This window comes from Dasypus novemcinctus, chromosome 26 (genome assembly GCF_030445035.2).
Source record: "Dasypus novemcinctus isolate mDasNov1 chromosome 26, mDasNov1.1.hap2, whole genome shotgun sequence".
Lineage (NCBI taxonomy): Eukaryota > Metazoa > Chordata > Mammalia > Cingulata > Dasypodidae > Dasypus > Dasypus novemcinctus.
The window spans coordinates 51,150,857-51,178,802 of NC_080698.1; the positions used below are offsets into that span (position 1 = coordinate 51,150,857).

General features: G+C 49.1%; 1 protein-coding gene across 1 annotated transcript; it reads right to left on the reverse strand.

Moving 5' to 3' along the window:
- Positions 1–835: 835 nt before the first annotated feature.
- Positions 836–27,709, reverse strand: EFCAB12 (EF-hand calcium binding domain 12). Its single transcript, XM_058288242.1, has 9 exons — positions 27,560–27,709; positions 19,764–20,212; positions 16,418–16,603; positions 14,027–14,183; positions 11,364–11,557; positions 9,385–9,598; positions 5,155–5,317; positions 3,088–3,144; positions 836–1,351 (listed from the first exon to the last, which is right to left on the reverse strand). The coding sequence occupies exons 1-9, from the start codon at positions 27,606–27,608 to the stop codon at positions 1,093–1,095; spliced, it is 1,728 nt and encodes a 575-aa protein (XP_058144225.1). The 5' UTR covers positions 27,609–27,709; the 3' UTR covers positions 836–1,092.
- Between the last annotated feature and the right edge of the window lie 237 nt (positions 27,710–27,946).

Here is a 27,946-nt window from a genome sequence, read left to right on the forward strand (position 1 = left end):
CTGTCTGGTTTGTATATTGTTCCTGGTTTGCTTTTCTTTGCTTTTGTCTTTAAAATTATTATGAAAATCATATTTGGGGGGGTGGGGAACCTCCCCTTGACTCCACAATTCAAATACAGTGTCATTGGTGACCTTGACAAGGTAGTCCCAGGGGCAAGATGGGGACAGAAGCTAAACTAGATTGTGTTGACAAAAACTGAATGAGCAGTGAGCGGGGAAAGTGTTGAAGACTCCCTCATGAGACTCTGGCTGTGAAGGGAAGGGGTGTGCTGGGGTTTGAGAAGACCCAGAGAAGTAAAATGTCTTGTCCAAGGTCACACAGCTGGCACATGGTAGGACTGGGACCAGAATCTTGCTGTGTCTGTGGCTACACCACACCTAGTGAGTCCTTTGTATCTCCAGGGCAGTGGAAAGTCAGCTGGGATGGGGAGTGTGGAAGCACTTTGCTAATGGTAGCCCACATCATGCGAGTTACAGAGGAAGCCTTGATGGGGTCAAAAGGAGGGCACTCATGAACCAGAGAAGATGCCTTCAATTTCCAGAGACTCAAGAGATTTAGAAGCAGTCACCTGAATGGCTCGGTCTTTGGGGAGGGACATGCTGCCACCTCATTTTACCGAGGGCACAGGGGTACCCACATTGCCTGCCGCTCACCGGTGGTCACTTGAGATCCCAAAACAAGAGGCTGGAGGGCCCAGGCAGGCATCCCTGTTGTCATTCCAGGGAAGGGCACCTGCTGTATTCCCCCAGGCTCAAGACCCCAGCTCTCCAAACCCGACCCTCCCATCCCCTAGCAACGTCCCTGAGCAAGAAATCACACCAGCTCATTCCTGAGTAACACAAGAAAAACTCCAATCCAGTTTATTTAAAAAGGGCAAAGGGCAGGAAGGGAAACATTCAAAAACTGCCCATCTTTTCTTGTACACATTAACCCTCACCCTGGACAATTCTGATCTGGTGGGAACCATCCCACCAAAATTATTTGTTTTTGTCTAGCTCTTTTGACAGTTCCCTTGTGTCTATGGTTCTGCGCCACTAGCTGCACCAGCCCCAGGCCCCAGGACTTCTGGGCTCAGAAACTGCTGGTTCGCTCTAGTTGATGTAGTAGACCTTGGGGGCATCATGATAGGCGCAGGTCATGTATTTCATGTCCTTAATGGGCCACCAGTGGTTGGAGTGGTAGGCAGCTGGGTAGGTGTGACGCTGGTGTTGGACGCAACTGAAGAGCGCCAGGCTCCGGTCCACGGCCACAGTGGGCAGGTAGAGCCGCAGCTTGTCAAGGAGGTGGCCCGGCCAGAAGAAGTTGGGATGGGTTCTCTGCTGACCGCCGGACCTCTTCGCCTTCAGCTTCCTGGAAAAGAAGAAGACACGGGAAGGTCATGATGGCAAGGGAGGCCGGGGCTGGGGCTCCTTGTAACGGAACAAACCAATTATGACCAAAGTTGAGATTTAACACTGGGCTAAGTGCTTTAGCATTCCACTCCTCACAACAATTCCATGTGATAGGTCTTGTTATCCTATTTACCTTAGAAATGAGGAAGCCTTAAGAGGCTGAGTCACTTCCCCAAGGTCACACAATAAGTAGCAGAGTGTGAGCTTGACTCCCATTTGGCTGCCTCTAACAATCCAACTCTTAAGCATATACTGTCTATTCTCTAGAGGCATTTTAAGGCACTGTTCAGAGTACAGCCAGCAGAGCTGGGCTTCAATCCCCATGCCACCACTTAAAACATGCGTGACTTGGAACAAGACTTTTTTTTTTAAGGAGGTATCAGGGATTGAACCCAGGACCTCTTCCTGGGAAGCAGGCGCTCCACCACTGAGCTACATCCTCTCCCAATGGAGAGTTTTGTGGGTTTTTTTTCATTTGTTTTTAGGAGGTACCAGGGATCAAACCTGGGATCTTGTACATGGGAAGCAGGCACTCAGCCACTGAGCTACATCTGCTCTCTGGAGCAAGACATTTAACTCTTGTGTACCTCAGCTTCCTTTCGTATTAAATGGATATGCTGAGAATAACTTATTTCATAGAGTTGATGAGAGGATTAAAATGAATTAACACATGTAAAGCACTCAGAGAGTGCCTACTTGGCATTCCATAAATGTTGTTTTACAATCTCTTAGCTCCTGGGGACTCTTGAACCCCAGATACTGTGCTACTAGCTTCCAAAACAGCATTATATGTACCTCCAGGAGAGTGTGAAGGCATAGGATAAACAGAGCCCACTTCTCTGGAGTACTAATTTACTTGAAGATGTAAGGGGAGGCAAACCTTAACTTTATATTAAAGTAAGCACAGACAACTTATGTAAATGAATATCATTGTTCTCAGGAATCATACATGGAACTATTAAGTGTCCAAGGAGAATGATATATATAACCTATGCACAAAGATATAGAAAATGAATAGATTGATGGATGGATGGATGATGGATGGATAGATACATATAGACAGATGGATGGATACAATAATATGGCAAATGTGGCAAAATGTTAAAAGTTGGCATCTGGCTCTCTAGGTGGGGGGGTGTTGGAGTTCTCTGTATGGGCATTGTATTGTTTTTGCAACTGTCCTGTAAATTTGAAGTTATTTAACAATTAAAAGTTAAAACAAAAAGCAAGTACAGATATGTCATGGAGTAGAAGGTAAAATTTGCCTGGATTTTTGAACCAGGAAGGAGATTTCATAGACTTTGTTCTTATGCATGCTTTGAGCTACACTCTGTACACGTACACGTACCCATTTTGAGAAAGCTGGTGCCCAGAGAGAGAAGCCTGGCCCCAGCTTATACTACAAGGTAATGGCCAAGCCAGGCATCAAATCCAAGTTTCCTGACACCTGAGCTAAGACCCTCTGTGCCCCAAAAGGGGCTTCATGGAGTCCCGATTGGACATCTGTGACAGAGGTGCCCAGCCTCCCCTCATCCCAGTTTGTGCCAGGGCTCCCTCCTGCTGGGCCTGGGCCAGCCTGCCTGGTGCCAGCTTCCCCAGTGGGCAGCGCAGCAGGTGACATGCAATGCTCAACTCTTGAGGCCCAGTCCCCTCTTTCAAGGCCAGGCCAGCCGGAATTAGATGACTGCTACAAACCTGGTGAACTCCTCAAACTCCTTAAAGTGTATCTTCCTGATTTTCTTTGGCATTTTCCTAGTGGCAGGAAGAGAGAGAGATTTTTTTAGAAGAGGGAAAACCCAGACTAATGGGGCCTTGGGGAGTCAGTTGGGGGCTGCAGCGCTGGGCCCACCTTTGAACTCTGGAAGGACAGTCTCTTCTACTAGGGACAGAGCCCTGACTGTCCCTCCCTGCCCCACAGTGGGCGGGGGTCATAACCTAGCTGGCAAGGTGACCTTGGGCAAGTCCTTCCCTTTTTTTTTTTTTTTTTTAAGATTTATTTTCATTTATTTAATTCCCCTCCCCTCCCCTGGTTGTCTGTTTTCTGTGTCTTTTTGCTGCGTCTTGTTTCTTTGTCCGCTTCTGTTGTCGTCAGCGGCACGGGAAGTGTGGGCGGCACCATCCCTCGGCAGGCTGCTCCCTCCTTCGCGCTGGGCGGCTCTCCTTATGGGTGCACTCCTTGCGCGTGGGGCTCCCCTACGCGGGGACACCCCTGCATGGCAGGGCACTCCTTGCGCCCATCAGCACTGCGCATGGGCCAGCTCCACACGGGTCAAGGAGGCCCGGGGCTTGAACCGCGGACCTCCCATGTGGTAGACCGACGCCCTAACCACTGGGCCAAAGTCCGTTTCCCAGTCCTTCCCTTTTTTGAGCCTTAATTTTCTCATTTCCCAGAACGGACCTCCCAGGGTAGTTATGAGAGATGCTCAATAAATAGTAGCTGCTGAATACGGGGCCTCTGACTCCTACTTCCCCAGCCAGAGCTTAAGCCAGCTTTGCAAGATAAAGATAGCAAAATCACCTCCAAAACTGGGCCTGGCCGATATCACTAATGAACCACAGAACTCTTTCCTGTCAAGCCTGCATCTGGCCTCTGAATCTTTCACAACACAGTCCAAGAAGCAAAATGAAGCCAGTATCCATCCCTGCCATTGGAGACTGTTCTTTGTCCTTTATAGCTAGCTGTGGCCTAAGCACGGACAAAAATCCCACACCTGGGCTCATGGCTTAGGAATTGGTGTCCAGGGCTAGAAGGTGGTCCCCGAGTGATCAGAAAGGGCCGTCTGTCAGGGTCACACTCAGCTCTTTGCAACAAGAGTTGCAAACTGGCCCAGCTGCCAGCCTGGGCCCATTTCCGCAGGTGAGAAAATCCTGGCCAGGGTAGGGTGTTACATACTAACAACAACAATCTTGAAGGGCTGTCTGCCAAAAACTGTGCTAAAAGGTCGAATCCTCATTTGTGTGCTAGGAGCTGTTAGGCCCGTTTTATCGATGAAGGTGGTGAAGCTCAGGGAGTGAAGCGACTCGTCTGTGTGTAACCCGTGCCCTGATTTGCCCTCGGCTGAGCCGCGTCCCCTCCCAGCCGCCTGGGCACACCCCTGCAGCGGGCAGCTGGCAGGGGTGTGGCGCACTGGGCCGGCCCTGCCTCCCCCCCCCCCGCTCATGGCATCTGGCCTGCTGGCCCTTCCCCCTCCCACGCTGGGCCCGTCCCCCTGCAGGGATGCCCCTTGTTCTCCGCTCCAGTCACCCGCTTGTGCTGGCTCACAACCGGCCCCGCGGCTCAAATCCGGGTAGTCCGGGCTTTGGATCCAGAAGGGAGGCCATTTCCTCAGAGAGGTCTGCGGTCTCCGAGAGTCCCTTTTTCTCCTCCTAAGGGCTGCAAGCCCTCCTCTTGCCAGAAAAGGGGTGGGCCAGCGCCCAGGGCAGCCAGGCAGAGTAGGGGCTGCCCTCACTGTCCTTTTCCAGCACCTGACACTGGGCAGGTGGCCCTGTTTTTCTAAAAAGGCTCTCCTTGCGCCTTTTCCAAAACCTTGAGGTCCGCTAGGATTGCGGTCAGGAGGGTAGTTGTTGGGAGCTGAGGAGGGGGCCCACGATCCTGAGGAAGGGGCCAGAGTGACACTTGGGGGTGACGAGTCGGTGGCGATAGCGAGGTTGGGAAGGCCAGGCGAGGGCGCAGACCGTGGTACAGCCTGGCCCCTGCGGATGGCAGCGCCCCGCGCTGCAGGGAGCAGACAGCGCCGGGGGAGGAAGGGCCCGAGACTCAGCTTGTCGGCCTTCTTCACCGCAGGCTCGCCGAGGTCCCTTGGCAGAGCCAGGTTTGCCAGGTTTGGACTGAAGATCTTGGAGTCAGAGTAGTAGCCTCCTGGCTGCCGGATGGGGCGCACCTGATCCCCCTGGAAAATGATCTTGTCTCCCGGGTATAGCAGGGCTGTCAGGGCAAGAGAAACATGGCCATTAGCCCGAGGCCTTCCCTGTCCCTCCCTGAGTGCAGGAGATCCTGTCCAGGGGAGGTCTGAAGGGAGGCTTTTTTTAAAAAAATGTGATATTCACATTTTTATTTAAAAGGATTTTTTTCATATACATTTTTAGGAGGTACCAGGGATTGTGGGAGGCAGGTGCTCAACCACTGAGCTACGTCCAACTCCCAAGATAGATTTCTTAAAAGGTATACATGATATTAATATTTTAAAGTACATTTAAAAAGTTATACATGATTTTCCTATTTATGATTTTTAAAAAATATTCATTTTTAGAAGATACATAGATCGCACAAAATGTTACATTAAAAAAATGTAAGGGATTCCCATATGCCCCACTCCCCACACCCCCCACTCTTCCCACATTAACTTCTTCCATTAGTGGTACATTCATGGCAATTGATGAACACATTTTGGAGCACTGCTACACAGCAAGGATTATAGTTTACATTGTAGTTTACACTCTCTCCCAGACCATTTGGCAGGTTATGGCGGGATATATAATGTCCTGTATGTGTCTTTGCAATGTCATTCAGGACAACTCCAAGTCCCAAAAATGCCCCCACATTACACCTCTTTTTCCCTCTCCCTGCCTTCAGCAACTCCAGTGGCCACTGTCTCCACATCAATGATATCATTTCTTCCATTGCTAGAATCACAATAAGTCTATAATAGAATCTATTTGTGATTTTTAAATGATGCGATTTCCATAAAATTTTGGAAAGGGAAAAGTAAGAGATTTGTGAAAGGATAGTGTGACAGTTTGAGATTATTTTTGTGAATCCCCAAAAGAAAAAGATTGTATTTGTAAACTCATCTATTCCTCTGGGTGTGATCAGCTTAAATTACATTGGATTCAATTGAGGGGCCCTTGATTAAATTGCCTGTTAAGATTAGGGCTTTGATTCTACCACATCAGTAAGGCGTGGCTCAGGTTGAGTCTCCGCCCCTAGAAGACACCCAGAGGATAGAACTTCATCATTTCGATCCTGCCATGTGCCAGAAAGGAGAAGCCTCAAACAGCTGAAGCCCCAGGGAGAGATGGACCATTTGCCTGATAGCTCACAGCTGACCTTGGGAAGAGAGCCAAGGTTGATCAAAGGAAACCCAGAGGGGAAGGCTGAATCCTTGCAGAGATGGGCAACCATCTTGCTTCAACACATGGCAACTGACTTTGGTGAAAAAGCAACCTCAGGCTGGACTCTTCAGGGCCTTGTAACTGTGAGCTTTTACCCCAAAGAAATGCCCTTTATAAAAGCCATCAAATTTCTGGTACTTTGCATTGGCACCCCTTTGGCTGACTAATACAGATGGCCACCAAAATACTAACAGTGGTCAACTCAGTATGGGGATTTTAATTTTTATGTTTTCCAAAAAAATTTGAAATGAGAATTATCTATAAAATCAGAAGGAAAAAAAAAAAGACAATAAAGCTATATCTATGGCGGAGGGTACCTCATTGTCCTAGAATTCTGGCCCACAGCTTGAGTCCTGGAGTCTGGGCCCACTGAGCTCTAGTCTAGAACACAGGCCTGGAAGTCACGGTATGGGAGCCTCCTCGACCGCAGCGCATCAGGCTTCGGTCGTAAAGGCACCCGACAGCTAGCGGGCCAAGGGGATGGTGCAGTCCAGTCCACGTAGAGCAAGCTACAGCAGAGGGAGGCCCAGCCACAGATGCTCGTGTGTGCGTGGAAGTGAGAGGCCCCAAAGACAGGACCCAGGAGCCAGCAGAAGCCAGCAGCTGGAGAGCGACAGCAGCTCCATGTTCTGCAGGCAGGACAAAGTAGGCTCACCCAGAGGTGAGACCGAGGCCATGCCTGAATTTTAGAAGGCAGCTCCATGCAGCTCCCTCCCGAGCCAAGACAAGGTGATTTAAAAAAAAAAAAAAAAAAGAGGGAAGACGAGTGTATCAGTCAGCCAAAGGGATGCTGATGCAAAGTACCGGAAATCTGTTGGCTTGTATAAAGAGTATTTATTTGGGGTAGAAGCTTATAGTCACAAGGCCATAAAATAGTAAGTTACTTCCCTCACCAAAGTCTATTGCCACGTGTTGGTGCAAGACGGTTGCTGGTCTCTGCGAGGGTTCAGGCTTCCTCTTTCTCCTAAGGCTCCCTGGTCCCAGCTTCTTCTGGTCTCAGCTGTAGCCTAGTATAAGGCTTGTCTCTCTCCCCAGTGCTTGTTTCTTCCTGGGTTTTCTCAGCTGTTCAGGGCTCTGGTCTCTCCAGCTGCAAACTATCAGGTGAAAGGCTTGGCTCTCTTCCTGGGGCTCTAGCATCCAAAACTAAACCCTCTGTGTTCTCCTTCTCTGTGTATATACTTCCCTGTCTTTGATTGAGCATAGTTTTATATAGCCCACAAAGTGGGGGGGACTCAAAGTGAGTTGTCCTAATGGCGTGGACAAATAAAGGCCCTAATCTGGATTTAATAAAGTAAAAGTGCAATCTCTGAATCTAATACAATCTAATACACCCAGAGGAACAGACCAGTTTACAAACACAATCCCATATCTATTTTTGGAATTCATAAACAATACCAAACTGCCACAACGAGGCTCCCCCGAGGAAGGAGGAAGGAGAGATGATTTGGTGAAAAGACGGTGTCCGGGGCACAGGATCGTCTTTCCCCTCCGCCCTCTGACACACAGCCAGCCCAGACAGAGGGGGGCAGGTGGAGCTGCCCAGGCAAGGGGTATGTGGCGCTGGTGGGAGGCGGCGCCTGTGGGAGTGGGTTTCCCTGCAGGCGCCTGGCCACATTCCCCTTTATGGGCCCAAGGCCCTGGGCACGTGCTCCTTGTTTTCCTCCCTTTCGGGAAAAAGGGGGGAAGAATCAAGTGTGACAGTTCCCCTGCAGGTAAGCCACTCTCCCCTTCTCAGGAAGCTGTGTTTCCTAGTAGGGCCACGGTTCCCTCCCGCAAGGTTCCTAGGAGGAACCTCCACCCCCGAGTGCAGCCTGCTCTTAAATGTTAAAGCACAGAGAGGGATGGCCTACTGAATTCCCCGCCGTGGTGGTGACAGAATCACAGCCAGGTGCTGGCATCACCTCTCAGAAGCATACACGCCCCACCCGAGACTTGGAGGGTCCCCATCTGCAAGGATAGGTGAAAATATAATTCCTCCCCCAAGCGGCGAGGAGGCCTCAGAGCTGAGTCTTGTTTGAGCAGAGGGCAAGGCTTCAGAAGAGCCCGTCTCCTGCGTCCCTGCTTCTCTACCTCTTCATTTATTACGGAAGAAACCAAGAAACGGCCCTGGCCTAGAGAACCGGTTTTGGGAGAGCTCAGCACATCACAGCAGCGACCGTTTCTATCAGATCTCCCTCTTTGACGTTGGGATCATTCCTTTACGCTCAACCACAGAGCTCCCTCACTCAGAATTCCCGTCCTCGGAGCATCCTGTTCTAGAATCCCAGCTCGCCAAGCTCGGGGCTCCAGAATCCAGACCGCTGAAATCCTAGCTGGGGAGCCCACACTTCCAGGCCCTGGGTTCTAGAAGATCCAACTAACAGCAGCAGCGGCTGGGCGCTTCCCCCCACCCCGTGCCTCCACCGCAGGCCACAGGGGCTTGGTGGGGGAAGGACAAGAGCGCAGCCCCATCCACCAACGGGCACAATATACACAGTAAGGGGCAGACGTCTCCCTCACCCAGCTCTGGCCCTTTCCCCCACAAAGCCATGTTCAAGCCCTAATCCCTGTCCTGTGGGTGTGAACCCATTTGTAATAGATGTTTTTAAAAAATCATTATCTTGTTTTTTAAAGATACATAAATCACACAAAATGGAAATAGATCTTTGAGGTGTTATTAGTCAAGGCGAGGCCACCCTGAAGCCAGGTGGGCCCTAGCCAATACGACTGGAGGCCTTATAAGGACATTTGGTCATGGGGTAAGAGTGAGGAGACCAAGGGAGAGAGAGGGCCACGTGCCAGAGGCAGATACGGCACAATTTGGGGCTTCTGGAATTTGACAGCAGCCAGCCTGCAGTGTTTGCTCCTGCAGCCCTGGCGCGCTCCTGAGGGCAGCCGTACCTTTCATGAGGATGTCCTCGGTCAGCGGGCAGCCGTAGGACTCACACAGCTTCCAGCACTGCAGGTAGACCAGGAAGGTGTCCCTGCGGGCCTCGTCGATCAGCTGCGCCACCTCCTCGGGGCCGGTGGACGGGAGGCAGTGCTCATCGAACTGCGGCTTTCCGCTGCGCACCAGGCGGCACCGCTCCGTGTACTGGATGGAGGGGATGGCGAGCTGCAGGGAGAACAGAGGCCCGCCCGCTCTTCACCTGCTCTCCTTCCTCCCGGCTGCCGAGCAGGTGCAGTGCCAGCCCTAGCCCTCCTCCCGAGGCCCGTGGCGGGCGCAATTCCAGAACAGCGCCGCAGTGCAGGCGCTGAGGCCGGGGCCTCAGAGAAGGTGGCAGATGGCCAAAGGCAGCCCGGAAGCACACTGGCCTGGCCAGCCCATCTGGCTCTGCGAGTGCAGCCCCATCCACCAACGGGCACAATATACACAGTAAGGGGCAGCACCCACACCCTAGAGGCGTCCCATGGAAACCCCAAATCCAACTGTTTGGCTGCAAGGGAATTGAAAGGAGGTGCAGCCATCGGTGACCTTGAGGTGGAAGTCATGTGCGAAGGATGGCAGAGCAAGGTAGAAAGAGCCCAGCTCTCTGGGGACTGGGTAGCCACTATTGGCTCCCCTTTTATTTTTTTTTTAATAAGGGGGAAAATCTATCTTGTTTAAAATTTATAACACTGTATTCAGCAAAGGAAAGCCCACAGTCCAAATCTGGCCTATCACCTGTTTTTGTAAATAAAGTTTTATTGGAACCCAGACACGCTCATTCGGTTATGTATTGTCTATGGCTGCTTTTGCACTCCAAGCGCAGGGTCAAATGTAGTTGAGACAGGGACTGGAAAGCCCGTGTAAGCAAAAATATTCACTATCGAGCCCTTTATGGAAAATGTTTGGTGACCCCTGCTCTAACCTGTTGGGTTTTCTTGTCATGCAACTGAATCAAATCTTAGTTGATACAGCACTTATCAACACCTGATTTTTATGATATATATATTTATGTATTTACATATTTATTATAGATTTTATATGTTTATATTCTATATTATATGTTATAAATATATTACAGGCTGTCTCTACGACCATCAGCTTCCTGAGGGCAGGGACTGTATGGTTCGCTATGGCACCTGGAAGAGTACCTGGTACCTCATAAACTCTCCGTAAATATATTTTTTTAAAGATTTATTTATTTATTTATTTCTCTCCTGTCCCCCCCCAGCCCCCCCAGTTGTCTGTTCTCTGTATCCATTTGCTGCGTGTTCTTCTTTGTCCGCTTCTGTTGTTGTCAGCAGCACGGGAATCTGTTTCTTTTCGTTGTGTCATCTTGTTGTGTCAACTCTCCGTGTGTGCGGTGTCATTCCTGGGCAGGCTGCACTTTCTTTCACGCTGGGCGGCTCTCCTTACGGGGCGCACTCCTTGTGCGTGGGGCTCCCCTACATGGGGACACCCCCGCGTGGCAGGGCACTCCTTGCGCGCATCAGCACTGCGCATGGGCCAGCTCCACACAGGTCAAGGAGGCCGGGGTTTGAATGTGGTAGATGGACGCCCTATCCATTGGGCCAAGTCCTCTTCCCTTTATAAATATTTATTGAATGAATTAACTCGTGCAATCCATCCTTCCTTCCTTCACTCCTTTGTCCTGTTTTTTCTGGGGTATCTGCTCAGTGTCAGGCGCTTGGATTCCAGCTGTGAGTAAGATTACGCAAAGTAATAAAGAATGGGGAGAGAGGAACTTGATATTTTCAGAAACATTACCTCATTTAATCTGTACAAACCCATTGAGAGGTAGGTATTATTTATAACGTAGAAGAGAGAATGGGGCTCAGAGAGGTAAAGTACACCCCCACTCCCAGTTCCCACAGCTAGAAGGTGGTGCAGCAGGATTTGAACCCAAGCCTGCCCGGTCCCCCAGCCCATGCCTTCCCTCGGCCCACGGGGGTACCTTGTACCGCCGCCTCCGCTCACGGTACTGCTTGCCAACGTCTTCCATCTCCTCCAGGGTCATGGGCCGTGCCTCCTGCATGTCGACGGCGGGCACGGTCAGCAGGTCCATCTTGGGAGGCTGCAGGGCTGAGCTCCCCTTCTCCTTCTTGGACGGACTCTGTGGGGAGGTGCTGTCTTTGGTCACGCTGTAATCTGGGGTTGGGCAGAAGCGACAAAGGCAGGGAGGACTAAGAGGGGTGCCGGGCTTGGAGTCAGCCCAGCGTCCAGCCAGCGCCCAGCAGGCAGGCGCCAGGCCAGCCCTCTCCTCGTTTCCCACATGCCCATCAGTGCTGCGTCCTGCTCTCCATTCCCATCGCAGCCTTCCACGTCCAGGCCTCCTCCTCTCCTGCCTTGTACCATTATCCCAGCTTCCAGCTGCCATCCTCATCCTCCATAACCCTGTTTCCACCAAATGGCAAATAGGATCGTTATGAAATTTAAGTCAGAGCACCTCATTCCCCTGCTTGAAACTCTACTGGTTCTCATGGCACTCACTCTAAAGCCCAAAGTCCTTTCCTTGGCCTACAAGCCCCCGTGGGATGTGGCCTGGGCCTACCTCCCACCCGACCCCGTCTCCTTCCGCTCACCCCTCCTTCATTCCACCCAGCCCCTGTGACTTCTCTGTCCCGGAAGACTTTCCCACTGCAGGGCCTTTGCCCAGAATGCCCTTCCTCCAGACTGACATCACTCAGATGCCAGCTCCAATGTCCACTACTCAGAGAGGCCTTCCCACACCAAGGCCCCATTGCTCTTTCCTATTATCTACAAAGCATTAACCACTATTAGATATTATCTTATTTAACTGTGTACACATACTCATTGAAGGCAGGGACTTTCTCTGGCTTGTTCACTGCTGTGCTCCCAGTTCCTAGAAGTGTACCTGGCACATAGTAAGTTTCAATAAAGAACAGAAGAACGAAAAAATCCCAATGCACCATGATTCAGGCTTTCATTGTCACAGTCAAGCTGAAATCAAATCCTGAACCTCCCATCTCCTAGTTTTGAGGTTATGGGCAAGTGGCTCTACCTCTCTGAGCTTTAGCTTCCTCCATGGTAAAGCGTGAGTAGTAACTGTGACCTCTGAGGGACTTGGGAAGAAAAACAAAAATAACGCGGCAGGGAAAGCTGTGGACAGCAGGGGTTGCCTCCTAACTGGGACTGCCTTGGCGGTTCTGAGCCACAGGCTCGAACTCTTGACACTGCTTTTCAGGCAGAAATCCACCCACCCTACCCGCACTCCAGGAGAATGACACTGACACACGACTGCTCAAGCAAATACCTGCTGTTTGACTTCCAGTCTAGCTATTGGGAAATAATAGACCTCAAATGCCTTTGCTGCAAATATGCATCATGGCACCCTGCAGAAGTTGCCAAATGACTGGCAGCCAACCACAGAGATAACGATGAGCTTGGGTAATTTCTAATGAAAAGGCAAAGAGAGCATCCACGGGATAGCACATCCAACTGGAGGCCACCCTGAGAAGGCTCTGGAAAGGAAGGGGGAAGCGTCGTAGATGGACTCCGGGGAATTACTACTGTGGGATGGCAGTGTGTGCAGGAGGCGATTGTGGCAGGGCAGGAGGGTGGCAGACCTGGAAAGGGGCACAGGCCCAGTCTGGGAGGCGACAGTGCCTCTGAGGCAGCTTGTTGAGACAAGGTTGGACACTGCGGCAGGTGCGGCTGCCCCTGGAGAAATGGGGGAGAGGAACGGGCGCTCAGAGGAAGCTGCCTGCTGCCTTCAAATCACAGCCCCTGACGTGGGAGCTGCACGTCGGCGCCGTGCGGTCTCCGCCACCTTTATGGAAAGAGGAGCCAAACATGCCTGCGATAGAGCAAAGCTTGTTTCATTTAGAAAAAGGACAAGGATACGTGGGAGAGCACTGGAATGGGTGGGTGGTGTCAAGGATGGGGCTTTAATCTTTTACCCATCGTTCAGTTCTGTGTTTTTCGTTTTTGTTTTTGCAGTAGCGTTAAAATATAAAGAAACACGATGCACACTCGTGTTGTGGAAAGTTTATAACCAGAGCTACCACTGGTCCATTTCCAGTTTGCCTTCGTGCTGCTTCTGGGCAGATGTGGCCCCACAAGCGCACAGCCTGGCAAGTGGCGCTCGAGCTGGATTTTAGGTCCAACTTGCCCCTTCAGGCAGGAGCTTTCGTGCAGTACACAACCTATGTAACCGTTCACGGCAGCCCCGCTAATACCCCCAGTGTAAAATACCACAACAGACCCCCCAGTATACTCCAAACATGCACTGAATCTGGTTTCTGAACAAGAAATTGTAGTCAACTTTTTTCTCCATCACCTGTAGATAATAGTAAGAAGGCCTTAGACCCACATGCAAACCAGAGTGTCTGGAAAGACTTGCCATTTGGGTCAGTCTGTCAGGGCTGAGCCCACCCTTTGAGAATCCTCCTAAATGTACGGGCAGGGGCTGGGCCTCATTCATCCGTGAACTGCACACGGGTAGCTGCATGCTCCAAGAGAATATTTACTCTGGGCCCTCCAGAGCCTCGGCCGGCCCCCGCCACAGGCAGCCTGAGTGGGTGAGTGTTGGGGGAAGAGACCAGGGCTGTCCCCACCAGACTCCCCCGGAGGACGGGGCTGTGGCGGGGTACGTACGCCCCCGCCTGGACCGGAGGGTGCTCCTCTGCAGAGCCAGAGACCACTGCTTGTAGGTGCTGGCCAGGATCTCCACGGTGATGTGGTTGCGCTTCCCCAGCGAGCCCAGGTAGATCACTATATCCTCCACCTCCTGGTGGTTCAAAGGAACGCCGACCTGGGGACAGAGGAGAAGACCCCAGGACGGCAGGCTCCAGTCGAGACATGCAGCCCGCCTGGCTCCACCCACCCCTCCCGTTTCATCCACAGCCCCTTCAACTCACTCCCAGTATCCCTGTCATGGGAGCTCAGAGCCCTTTCCATTCCCTGAACGCACCCTGCATTCTCTTGCCTTCCGCCTTTGCTCAGGCAGTTCTCTCTCTGCCTGAAAAACTTCGATCCCTCCTTCAAAACCCACTCCAGATATGTCCCTGTCTTTCTAGCATCGGTTACTTCTTCCTCTGGGCTCCCATCCCACTACTTTGTATCAATCCCAATGATGGCATTTACCATGCTGGGTTTAATAAGGCCTTCACATGTCTATCGCCTTTGCCCAGGAGGAACACAAAAGCCCCTCTAAACTAAAGTAAAATAGGATCAGAAACACTATACAGAGAGAGGTATATATAGAGTTACTCTTCTAAAGATGGTGAGCAGGGAAGCGGCTGTGGCTCCATCAATTGGGCTCCTGTCTACCATATGGGAGGGCCTGGGTTCACGTCCCAGGGCCTCCTTGTGAAGGCAAGCTGGCCCGTGCCCATGGAGAGCTGACAGCCCATGTCCATGGAGAGTTGGCACAGCAAGATGACACAACAAAGGGGGACAAGCAGACACAGAAGAATGTACAGTGAATGAACACAGAGAGCAGACGGTGAGCAAGCCGTGGCGGGGGGCGCGTGGGATAAATAAAATTATAAAAACAAAAACATATAAAGATGGTGGGCAACTTTTGAAGAGTACAATGCTTGTCAATAATTTTGAATATTAAGGAAAAAAGTTTTAAAGAAAATGTAAGTTTGTCCTTCAGCTTCTTTAGACAGCAGTCATTGTTCACTGAATTTTCCTTAAAAAATAGATCAGAACTTTCCCTGGGCTAAAAGATTTAACATTGTACTTTTTTTAGTTATGGTGATTAAAGACCCTTTATCTTTTTGTTTTAAATGTTTTGAAATGTTCAGATAATTACATGGTATAAAACAATAGCATGAAATCTGGTGATGATTTAAAACTGTAAAAGATATAGCAATCCGTTTTCTAACGTTTTTTTCCAAGGTGTTTTATATTCAAAATCTATAAAAGTTTAATTCATCTAGACCAGAAGGTTGGCAAATTTTTTCTATAAAGGGCCAGAGAATAAATAATTTAGGCTTTGTGGGTCATGTCTACAAACTATTCAACTCTGCCATTGTAGCATGAAAGCAACATTAGAGGATATATAGATGAAAGAAAAAAGAAAGAAAGAAGAAAAAAATGAATGAGCCTGTCTGTGTTCCAATAAAACTTTATCTGCATAAATTATAAGCCATGCTTAGTGGCAATGCTCCAATATGTGTTCATCAACTGTAACAAACGTACCACACTGATGAAGGACGTTGTTAATGGGGGAAAGTATGCGAGGGGTCGGGAGTGGGGCATTTGGGAATCCCCTATATTTTTTATGCAACATTTATGTAATCTAAGTATCTTTAAAAAATAAAAATAAATAAAGTAAAAAAAAAATCTTTATCTGCAGAAACAGGTGCCAGGCAGATTTGACTCGTGGGCTGCAGACACATGCTAGACCAATAGGATTTTCTGTGATGGAAATGTTCCACATCTGTGGGGTTCGACACAGTAGCCACTTGCCACGTGTGACTCCTGAGCACTTCAGATGTGGCTTGTGGATTTTTTATTTAATTATTTATAATTACTTTTAATTGTTAAAAAAGCCAATGAAAATGTGGCCCATAGACCAGTACCATCCACATCACTGGGAACTTTTAAGAAATGCAGCATTTTGGCCCCACACAGATGTACTGACTCGGAGGTTGCATTTTAACAAGCTCTCATGGTGATTCACATGTATATGATGGTTGGAGAAGCTCTAGAAGGTTCCAGAGGCAGGATGGAGGGCCCAGCACTCAGTTCTGGAGTCTGATGGACAAGAGGCAGTGATTCATTCGCCCAGGCAGGGCAATTGTCCTAGGGTCTGCTCTGCAGACTCAGCACTCAGGGAGGGCCTTTTAGGGTCAGTCCGGGGCAGGGTGGGTCACAGGTCAAGCCATGTTTTCCAGTCTGGCTTTCCAAGGAAGGAGGCTGATGGTTTGAGCTCTGTCTGCTTTTCAGAGGTCTAGAACCTGGGGTGGGGGCCAGAGAAGAAGCCCATCTCCACTCCAGCCCCCCACGCCCAGCACTGCCGCGAGCGGCACTTACGGCCCGCAGCGCCGTGACGAACTCCTCCCTGCTGATCCTCTGGGTCTCGCCGCGGTCCGCCTTGCTGAACATCTCCAGGATCTTGACCTTGCGGCTGCGCAGGTAGGAGTACATGGCTGCCAGGGCGGGGGGCTTGGGCAGGCGGAGCTGAGGCACCCGGTGGCGGCAGGCCCGCGAGGCTTTCCTCTGCAAGAGGCGGGGCAAGAGGGGCAGGGAGCGGAGCGTTCAGGGGACACTGGCCGACGGGATGGGATCCCCAGAGTCAGAGAAACAGAAGAGACCGCCTGAGCCAGCAGGACCGAGTGCTTCTCCGGGCCTCAGTTTACTCATCTGAAATGAGTGGCTGGGACCATGTGAAAACTGAAGTTTCATTCTCCATATCTCCCCTGTCAGACCAGACTTTTGCCTTCAGGATCTATAACCCTGCTGGTCTCTGGGTGGGCCACAATGCACCCCCTAACGAGCCAGTTAGGGCTCCCCACTGTTCCCACCTCTTGGCCTTTGCTCAAGCTCAGCCTCCTGCCTCTCACACCTCCCCCCTCTACCCACCCACCCAAACCTGCTCCCCTGCCAAGTCCAGTTAAAAGGGCATAAAACTCCGTCCTGTAGAGTCGGGAACTGTTTATGTGCCTGTCTCCCCCACCGACATGTGAGCACCTTGAGAGCGAGACTATGAGTCATTGTTTGCTGAATGAATAAACGATGCTATTGATATAGCCTGTGCATAAATTCAAAATTGTTTCCAAGAGTACCTAGTCCCCAAAATGGCCAAATAAGTAATATAGGCCCTACAGTCTTTGAATGTTCAGAAAGGATGTAAGACAAATGTGTATTCAAAGTTGAATCCAGATATGCTAATTCAAGCTCACCGGAGATGTGGGGGATACGCTAATTCAAGCTCACCGGAGATGTGGGGGATATGCTAATTCAAGCTCACCTGAAATATGGGGGTACTTTAATTCAAAACTTATCTGGTACTCAGACAAACACTTAACTAACAAGGAAAGTCATTTTCTTTCATAAGAGCACCATTTAACTCCCCACCCTTATATCTTTTCTGTATAAAAGGGAACCCACGGGAAAACGGACTTTGGCCCAGTGGTTAGGGCGTCCGTCTACCATATGGGAGGTCCGCGGTTCAAACCCTGGGCCTCCTTGACCCGTGTGGAGCTGGCCATGCGCAGTGCTGATGCGTGCAAGGAGTGCCGTGCCACGCAAGGGTGTCCCCTGCGTGGGGGAGCCCCATGCGCAAGGAGTGCGCCCGTGAGGAAAGCCGCCCAGCGTGAAAAGAAAGAGCAGCCTGCCCAGGAATGGCGCCGCCCACACTTCCCGTGCCGCTGACGACAACAGAAAGCGGACAAAGAAACAAGACGCAGCAAATAGACACCAAGAACAGACAACCAGGGGAGGGGGGGAAATTAAATAAATAAATAAATCTTTAAAAAAAAAAAAAAAAAGGGAACCCAAAATTCTATTTGGGGCTCAGTTTTTATTAGGACAAGAGTCCGCCGAGCCCGGCCGGTCGAAATAAACCAACTTCCTTCTCGGTACTCTCGTGTCCTGGCCTTCGATACCGCGCACACCCGATTTCTCTACAACACTATGAATTAGGTATTAGGTAGTACTTTCTTCTGTTATGAATGAAATAGGCTCAGAGAGGGGAAGTGACTTTCGAGGGCCACACAGGAGGTACATGGCAGAGCTGGGTTTCTAACTTCAGCCCACTGATTATTCGTGGATACTGTGCTGCTGGCGGGGAAGGATATGTTGGACCTGAAAATCTGGGTTTTGACTAGTGTTGTGGATTGAATCGTATCTCCCACAAAGACACAAGTCCTAACTCCTGATCCTGTGGGCGCGAACCCATTTGCAAATAGGACCTTTGAAGATGTTCTCAGTTAAGGTGAGGCCAAACCGAATGAGGGTGGGCCTTCACCCAGTCCGACTGGAGCCCTTAGCAGCACGGGAAATTTGGACATGGGGAAGAACACTAGGAAACAGGAGATAGACGGCCATGTGACGGAGGCCGAGACTGGGTTATGGGTTGCCAGCAAGTCACCGCCAGAACGCGGCAGCCTTCAGAGAAAGCATGGTGGCCTGCCGATACCTCGATTTAACTTCCAGCCTCTGCAACTGTGAGACAAGATATTCCTGTTACTTATGCCAGCCAGTTTGTGGTTATTTGTTATGGCAGACCTGGCACTGAGACAACTGTGATAACACCAAAGAAGTGGGCACAATCGTTATCCGCACTGTATAGATGAGGAAACTGAGGCCGGATGGCACTGTTAGGAATTGGCAGAGCTGGGTTTAAAATTTAGGAAGTATCAGAACTGTGTTTAAATCCAAGTTATCTGGCCCATTCTGCTCCTGAACTGGGAGAAGTTTCGAATGTTTGTATTTCCAGGAAATTTCACAGAGACAAGGAGCTGGAACATGAGGATTTTGATACCGATGCTGCCATTTACTGTCTCTATGGGTTTGGGCAAATGGTTTGCTTTGTTGAGCTTTTATTTCCTCATTTTTATTTCCTCTCATAAAAGGGAGTTCCTCCTTTTTCTTCCAACTTCACGTGTATGACCCTCACCATAGCCCTGTGAATTCTGCTGGGCACATACAGGCCCTTGGCAAACATGTATCAAGGAACAAAGGAATGAACGATGGGTATGTGAATAAGAAGATGGAATGTCAGGAATTATCCCTCCAAGGGTGGCTTTAAAACATGCCTCCAAATTCTTCAACTTTCCTCCCTTCTGAGATGGAGCCTAAATCCCCCTGCCCTGGTGGGCAGTACGGAGTCACTTGCTTCTGACAAATAGACTGTGGTGGAAAGGATAACGTGCAGCTTCTGAAACTGAGACCTCCTGAGACCAGGTCATAAAAGGCACTGGCAGCCTCCTCCTTGTTCTCTCTCTTGCTTTGTTCACTCTGAGGACACTCAAGGAGCCCTGTGGAGAGACTCCTGTGGAGAAGAACTGAGGCCCCCCCGCCAACAGCCGTGAGAGTGGGCCATCTTGGATGTAGAGCCCTTTCCCGTAAAGCCTTTGGATAATGGTGGCCTTGGCCAACATCTTGACAGGAGCCTCATGAGAGACCCTGAGCCAGAGCCCCCCGAAGAAGCCACTCCCGGATTCCCGACTCTCCGAAACAGTGAGAAAATAAATCCTTGTTTCGCGTCACTACGTTTTGAGGTTATTTGTTATGCAACAACAGGTGACTATGATACCTCCCTTTCTAGACCTTGATTTATGATGAACCCTTCCCACCCTGCCTCATGCATGGGAACAAAATGACAATATGCTCCTAAAGCCTACAGTGCTTCGTCAGGCACGTGGGGGCTGCTCACCTTGGTGGGCGTGGCTGCAGTCAAGAGGCCCTCTGACCGGGCCTCCTGCTCCTTGCGAATCCTGTGCAAGACTCTGGCCTCGGAAGGCGTGAAGGTGGGCTTGTTCTTCAGCCATCTCTCTAAATTGCCAAACGACTCTAGTTCCTCCCGAAGCTTCAGCCTCCGGCTCAGCCAGGTCTTCGTGTCCTCCGGCTGCTCCTGTATCCCTCCAGCTTCCAGGATCTTGACGCTGGGTATGGTCTGAGGGGCAGGCTTGGGCTGGGGGTGGGGATCGAGGGGCACCTGGTCCTCCCCGCCAGGCATGACGATGGTCCGGCGGCGACTCTTTGGCAGGTGGAAGTCCTTCTGCTTGAACTGCTTGAAGCAGTGGGCGATGACCAGTTCCGGGTTGAAGGAAGGGACTTTGCCGCAGCCTTCACTGTAATCAGAAGGCTTAGACTGGCAGAGCCCTTGGGGAAAGAGGGTTAAGATTAGGTGAGTTCCTGATTATTCTCTGGATACATCTTACATTAGGTCACAAAACAAGTCTCAATAAATTTTAAAAGATTTAAATCACGCCAAGTAACTTCTCCAAGCACAATGGAATGAAGGCAGAAATCAGTTATAGAAGAAAACTGGAAAATTTACAAGATACGGAAATTAAACAACACACACTGGGAAACGGACTTTGGCCCAGTGGTTAGGGCGTCCGTCTACCACATGGGAGGTCCGCGGTTCAAACCCTGGGCCTCCTTGACCCGTGTGGAGCTGGCCCATGCGCAGTGCTGATGCGCGCAAGGAGTGCCGTGCTACACAGGGGTGTCCCCCGCAAGGAGTGCACCCGTAAGGAGAGCCACCCAGCGCGAAGGAAAGAGCAGCCTGCCCAGGAATGACGCCGCCCATACTTCCCATGCCGCTGACGACAACAGAAGCGGACAAAGAAACAAGACGCAGCAAAAAGACACAGTATACAGACAACCGGGAGAAAGGAAGGGAATTAAATAAATAAAAATAAATCTTTAAAAAAAAAACAAAAACCACACACTTAAATAACCAATAGGTTAAAGAAGAAATAATAAGGGAAATCAGGAAATAACTTGTGAAAATGAAAATGAAAGCATGACATACCAAAAAATATAGAATGTGGGAAGCAGACTTGGCCCAGAGGATAGGGCGTCCGCCTACCACATGGGAGGTCCACGGTTCAAACCCTGGGCCTCCTTGACCCATGTGGAGCTGGCCCATGCGCAGTGCTGATGCACGCAAGGAGTGTCACGCCATGCAGGGGTGTCCCCCCCGTAGGGGAGCCCCACGTGCAAGGAGCGCACCCTGTAAGGAGAGTCGCCCAGCATGAAAGAAAGCGCAGCCTGCCCAGGAATGGCGCCACACACATGGAGAGCTGACACAACAAGATGATGCAACAAAAAGAAATACAGATTCCCATGCCGCTGACAACAACAGAAGCGGACAAAGAAGATGCAGCAAATAGACACAGAGAACAGACAACTGGGATGGTGGGGTGGGAAGGAGAGAGAAATAAATAAATAAATCTTTAAAAAATATATATAGAATGCTGTTGGCCAAAATGGCCTGCGGCACTAAGCGGCTCCTTTCCTGTGGCCAATTCCCGCGCGCGTGCCAACCTGAAGTCTGCCTCTCCCCTCAGCAACAGAGGGCCACCAGCCAATCCCACACGCCAACCTGAAAACTGCCTCTTCCCTTAGCAACAGAAAGCTACCAGCCAATCTAAAATGTTCTGTCCTGCTCACCAATCCATTCATAAGATGCCGCCCAAACCCAGCCTATCCGCGATTGCCACCTCTCCTCCCGCCCCCACCATAACCCATATAAGCCGATGTACTCCCTCAATAAACCGGACTTGCGCCAGGAGTCTACGTCTCCAGAGCAGTTACTGTGTGTTCTGTGCTCTGCCGTCCTTACCTCGCGAGGCTGCCGTCCTGCATCTTCCCCACCGCCGCACAGGTGGGGCTGGAGAGAGTAGCGGAGACCGGCAGAGATGCCGACAGAATGCAGTGAGGGCAGTGCTCAGAGGGAAATTATAGCTGTAAATGCTTTCATTAAAAAGAGGAAAGATCTCAAATCGATAACTTAACTTCACACTTTGAAGAACTAAACAAAGAAGAGCTAATTAAACCAAAGTGAGTAGACAGAAGGAAATAATAAAGTTTACAGTGGAGTTAAATGAACTACAGAATAGAAAAACAGCAGAGAGAATCACTTAAGCCAAAAATTTGTTCTTTGAGAAGATCAACAAAATTGACAAAACTTTAGCTAGACTGGAAAACAAAATAAAACAAAACAGAGAAGGTGCAAATAACTAAAATCAGAAATGAAAAGGAAGACATGACTACTGACCTTACAGAAATAAAAAGAAATATTACAGAATACTTTGGACAATTGTATATCAACAACAAATATTAGATAACCTAGATGAAATAGATAAATTCTTAGAAACACACAAATTACCTAAACTTACTCAAGAAGAAATAAAAAACCTCAGTGGAAAAATAACAAGAGATTGAATCAAAACCTCCTAATAAAAACAAAAGTCTAGGACCAGATGGCTTCACTGCTGAATTCTACCAAACTTTCAAAGAATTAACACCAGTTTTTCTTAAATTCTTCCAAAAAAACCGCAAAAACAAACAAAAAAAATGAAGAAAAGGGAATATTTCCTAATTCATTCTAAGAGGTCAACATCAATCTGATAACAAAGCCAGATAAAGATATCACAACAAAAGAAAATTACAAACCAATATCCCTTATGCATATAGATGGCAAAAGTCTTCAACAAAATACAAGCAAAGTGAATCCAACCACACGCTGAAAGGATTGCACACCATGACCAAATGGAATTTGGTTCAACATAAGAAAATCAATCAGTATAATATGCCACATTAATAGTACAAAAGGAATGAGCCACATGATCACCTGAATTGATGCAGGAAAGGCATTTGACAAAATTCAGCACCCTTTCGTGATAAAAATATTCAGAACTAGGAATAGAAGGGAACTTCCTCAACACAATAAAGGGCATCTATAAAAAGCTCACAACTAACATCAAACTCAATGGCAAAAAAATGAAAGCCTTCCCCCTAAGATCAGGAATAAGACAAGGATGCCCGCTTTTACCACTGATATTCAACATAGTACTGGAAGTTCTAGCCAAAGCTATTAGGCAAGAAAAAGAAATAAAAGTCATCCAAATTGGAAAGGAAGAAGCCAAGGTATCTCTATTCACAAATGTCATGATCCTGTGTATAGAAAGCTACTAGAACTAATAAACAAGTTCAGCAAAGTTGTGGGGTACAAGATCAATGCACAAAAATCAGTTGTGTTTCTGTACACCAGTAATGAATAATCTAAACAGAAACAAAGGAAACAATTCCATTTGCAGTTGAAACTGAGATAACATATGAAAGTGTTCCAAAAATCAAAGGGGTTTAACATTATGATTAAAAATATTGTCAACATTTTCCAACTAAAACCAAAACTCCTCCTTCCATGGCACCCAACTGCTCCCAGAATAAATTTCAAGCTCCTCAACCTGGCACTGCCTGATCCACCCACCCCTGGTAGCCTCTCTTTCTCTCTTACTCCTTCCTGTCTCCTCATCTGTATTTGTTCCCAAACTTCTCTGATTGTGGTTCCCTATTCCTTTCCCCTCCCTGCAACAAGTCAGCATTTACTAAGAATTACCAAATGCTTGGCGCTGAGTTGGGGCAGATCTAAGTGAGGCTGGGTGCCTGAGCAGAGTGCTCTAGTATGTGACAAGGCGGGATAACCAGAGTATGTAAGCAGGGGGTCTTAAAGTGCTCTCAGTCTGACCGAGGGACTCCAGAAGGTCATCCTAGAGGCGGTGGCATTTGATGTCTCCAAGAACGAGTTGAGTTTCAACAGGTGGAGGGATCAGCATGGGGAAAGGGCTTCAGGGTGGGATTTCGGGATTTCGGGATTTTCGGGTCACAAAATAGCTCCACAAGTTGGAAGCACATTGCGTGGGATGGAAGTTAATGGGAAGAAGATTGGAGTCATCTCGAGTGCCGGTCTGAGAGGTTGAAACTTTACCCTGGAGACCATGAGAACACAGTCAAAACATACTCCTCACTGACCTTATTCCTTCTACTCATTCCCTGCTGAGATCCTAAACCCATGTCCTGACCCTTGGTCAGAAGAATCTTTTTAAAATGCAAAGTCAGATCATGCCACTCCCCCGTTTGAAACCCTTCAATGGCTTCTCATTGCCCTTCGAGTCAATAAGTCTCTTCCACTTTGGCCCACAGAGCTGTACCCTGCGGACCTGCCTTCCTCTCCTCCAACTCTCCCTCCCTCTTGCTCACTTGGCTCCAGCTGCACTGGCCTCCTTTCTGTTCATCATCCTCTGCTAGCTCATTCCTGGCTCTCAGTTTTCATATTTGCTGTGCCCTCTGGATGGAATTTCCCCCTGGCTGGGCCCTTCTCATCCTAAAGTTCTCAGCCCAAATGGCACCTACTAGAATGTATGAGCAGGCGACATTCCAGAGGGTGACCAGGGGAGAGCTCTTTTACATAGGTGCCATTTGGGCTGACAGTTAGAAAACACCTCCTTATATTGAACCAGGATTTGTTTCCTTGGAATTTCTATCCATTGATCTTAGGCTTCCCCATTGATGCCCAAAACCCCACATTTGTTCCCTTCATGAGAGCCCTTCGTGTGGCCAGGGGCAACTCCATTCTTTCTTGAAATTCTCCCCTCTTGGCTTTTGATTCACATATCTCCTTAAATTCCATCCTCTCTAGGATATGGAGAGATAGGAACACTTATTCACTTTGGTGGGAATAAGAATGGTACAGCCACTGTGGAGGTCTGTTTGGCAGTTCCTAAAGAAGTTGAACATAGGTTTGCCATTTGAGCTGGCAATACTGCTACTGGGTGTATACCCAGAGGAACTGAGAGCAGGGACACGAACAGACATCTGCACACCCATGTCCATTGCAGCGTTATACACAGTTGCCAAAAGGTGGAAGCAACCCAGGTGTCCACCAGCCAATGAATGGATAAACAAACTGTGGTGTATTCACATGATGGAATATTATGCAGCTGTAAGAAGAAATGAAGTCATAAAACATAGAGCAACATAGATTAACCTGGAGGACATTATGTTGAATGAAGCAAGCCAGATACAAAAGGACAAATACTGTAGGATTTCACTACTGTGAACTAAATATATTGTGTAAACTCGTGGAGTTAATAACTTGGATATGGGTTACCAGAAAATAGAATGAGGTTACAGAATGGAAAGCTGAGGGTTAACTTGTGCGGAATTGGTAAAAAGGATGTTTATTAATCTTTGGAAATGAATAGAAAAGGTGAAAGCCCACATAATGTCTGTAACCAGCTGTACTTTTATGTGAGTATGAACGGGTTTAAAAGGAAAGTCTAAGATCATGTATATTACTAAAAGGAAACCTAAAAAATGTAACATGGAACTGTGTAACATAGTAAAACTGCATGTGAAACATGACTATGTGCATATGAAATATGTAACTGAATATATAAAATTGTTTTTCTTTGAAATTGAACAAGTAGGGAAACGGACTTTGGCCCAGTGGTTAGGGCGTCCGTCTACCACATGGGAGGTCCGCGGTTCAAACCCCGGGCCTCCTTGACCGTGTGGAGCTGGCCATGCGCAGTGCTGATGCGCGCAAGGAGTGCCGTGCTACACAGGGGTGTCCCCCGCGTGGGGGAGCCCCACGCGCAAGGAGTGCGCCCGTGAGGAAAGCCGCCCAGCGTGAAAGAAAGTGCAGCCTGCCCAGGAATGGCGCCGCCCACACTTCCTGTGCTGCTGACGACAACAGAAGCGGACAAAGAAACAAGACGCAGCAAATAGACACCAAGAACAGACAACCAGGGGAGGGGGGGAAATTAAATAAGTAAATAAATCTTTAAAAAAAAAAAAAAAAAAGAAATTGAACAAGTATATGTTAATAATACCAGATGTTAATACCAAAGTATGCTAAGTGAAAGAAATCAGACACAAAGTACTACATACTGTATGACTCCATTTATATAAAATGGAAATATAAATCAATTTATAAAGATGAAGTTAGATTAGTAGTAATGTAGGGCTGGGGAAGGACTACTAAGAGGAGTAGAGTTTTTCTTTTTGGAGTAAAGAAATGGTTCTAAATTTTTTTGTGATGATGAATGCACAACATTATACTAAATTAAACTGATTATACTAAAAGCCATTAATTATACAATTTGGATAGATCATATGGTATATGAATATATCTCAATAAAACTGCTTAATAAATAATTGTGCAAGTATAATCAGAAATAGCAGCTGTGTAAAGCAGGGGAAGCATAGATTGAGAGGTGAAGAATTTTCTCGTTTGTTTTTTTATTATTATTGAAATAATGAAAATGCTCTAATGATTGAGGTGATGAATGCTCAACTGTGAAATTATACCAAATACCATTGATTATACACTTTGGATGAGTTGTATACTTTATTAATATGTATCAATAAAATTGATTTGTTTAAAAAAATTCCGTCTTCTCTGGCCACTTGTTTTGGGACGCCTCTTTTCCTGCTCACCCCTTAAAAGTTGGTGCTCTCCAGGATTACACCCGGGCTCTCCTTTTTTTCAGTCTCCCCCTCCCATGTTTCTGCAGCTCTCTATAGGCTGAGGACACCCAGACCAATTTTTCTGACTTGGAATTAGCTCTAATTTTATACATCCAATTATTCCTAAAACATCTCCACTTGGATGGCCTGTAAGGATCTCCAGCTTGGTAAGTCTAAGGCTGAACTCGTTCCCATGACCTGGCCCCACCTAACCAGCTCCTCCCGTAGTTCTGTATCTCTGTGAAAGGCATCCCTGTCTAGCAGGGTAACCTAACTGCAAGCACAAGCATCATCTGTGAGTGCGCCACGCTCCCCGTCCAGTCAGCCCCCAAGTCCCTGGAGCTCCCTCCAGCCTGGCCCCTCTCCCTCATCAGCCAGCTTTTCTGGCCTGAGTCTTTGGGAAGCTCCAGATTTCATCTCCCCATGCCCAGGATCCTGTCAATTCAGTCTCTGCATTTGTGGATTGCTCCTGACCCAATCCTGCCACTTCCCATTTCCCATGAAAGTCATCTTTCACCATCTGGTACTTTCTGACCTCTCTCACCTCATCTCCAGTAACACTCAAACTACCAGCAATTTCCTGAGACCCCCATGCCTCTGGGCCTCTGGGCATGCTGTTCCCTAGATAGGAATGCTTTTCCTTCCCCTTTAGGCTTGGAGAACGCCTTTCTGTCCTTTAAACCCTGGTGTAAAGAGCTCTTCTTTCCTATGCCCCACACTCAGGGAACCCCTTACTCCTGTCGCCCGTGGACCCAGCATTCACCCCTTCTTTTTCTATTACCTGTTCCCCTCTGTCACCTTTGATGCTGCAGCGCCTTGCCGAAAGCTTGGCCCAGAAGGCTGTGGACAAAGCCTTGAAGACTGAAGCACTTCTCCATGCTTCTGCAGTACCCAGCACATTACTGTCTGGCCTGGAGCCAAGGCGAGCGGGCGGTCTGGCTACCTCCGGGGCCCATGGGCGGGGCCTGTGGTTCCCAGCTCAGGCAACTTGGTTCATCCCTCCAGGCCTAGCAAGGAAACCTCTGAAATGAGCACGACCTGCCCCAACTGCCCCCGCAAGCCCCCTGGACAAGGGGACTGCACAATGAGCTCTCCGCCGGGTCCTGGCGCTCACCCTACTTCCACGCGTCCGCATGTGGCTGAGGGCTTCCTGGAGGAGGCGCTGCTTCCCTGGGGTTCGCTTACCGAGCAGTGACATGAGCAGAGCCTCGTACGTTTCAATGGACCGGTCCATGGTCGCGGTGCTAAAGAGCGTGGGCTGCTTGCTTGCGCGGGGGGGCGCTGGTCCCAGGAAAACACTAATTACGATTGCGAACCGCGCAGTGTCTCGCCGCGCTTAGCGGCGACCGAGTTGCCTTGACAACGGACTCACCCGCGCTGATTGGCTGAGCGCCGCCCGCGCCGGGTTCGCTTGGCCCAATGGCGGGAAGGGCCGTGCAAAAAAAAGCTCCCCTGCGCGGGGTTTGGCCTTCCTTGGGCTTGGTGGAAGACGGGGAAGATGGGGCTTCTTAGTTTGACTGTGGCCTCTGAATCTGGAGTCATAAATCCTCTTCCCCCGGAAACTGTAGGATT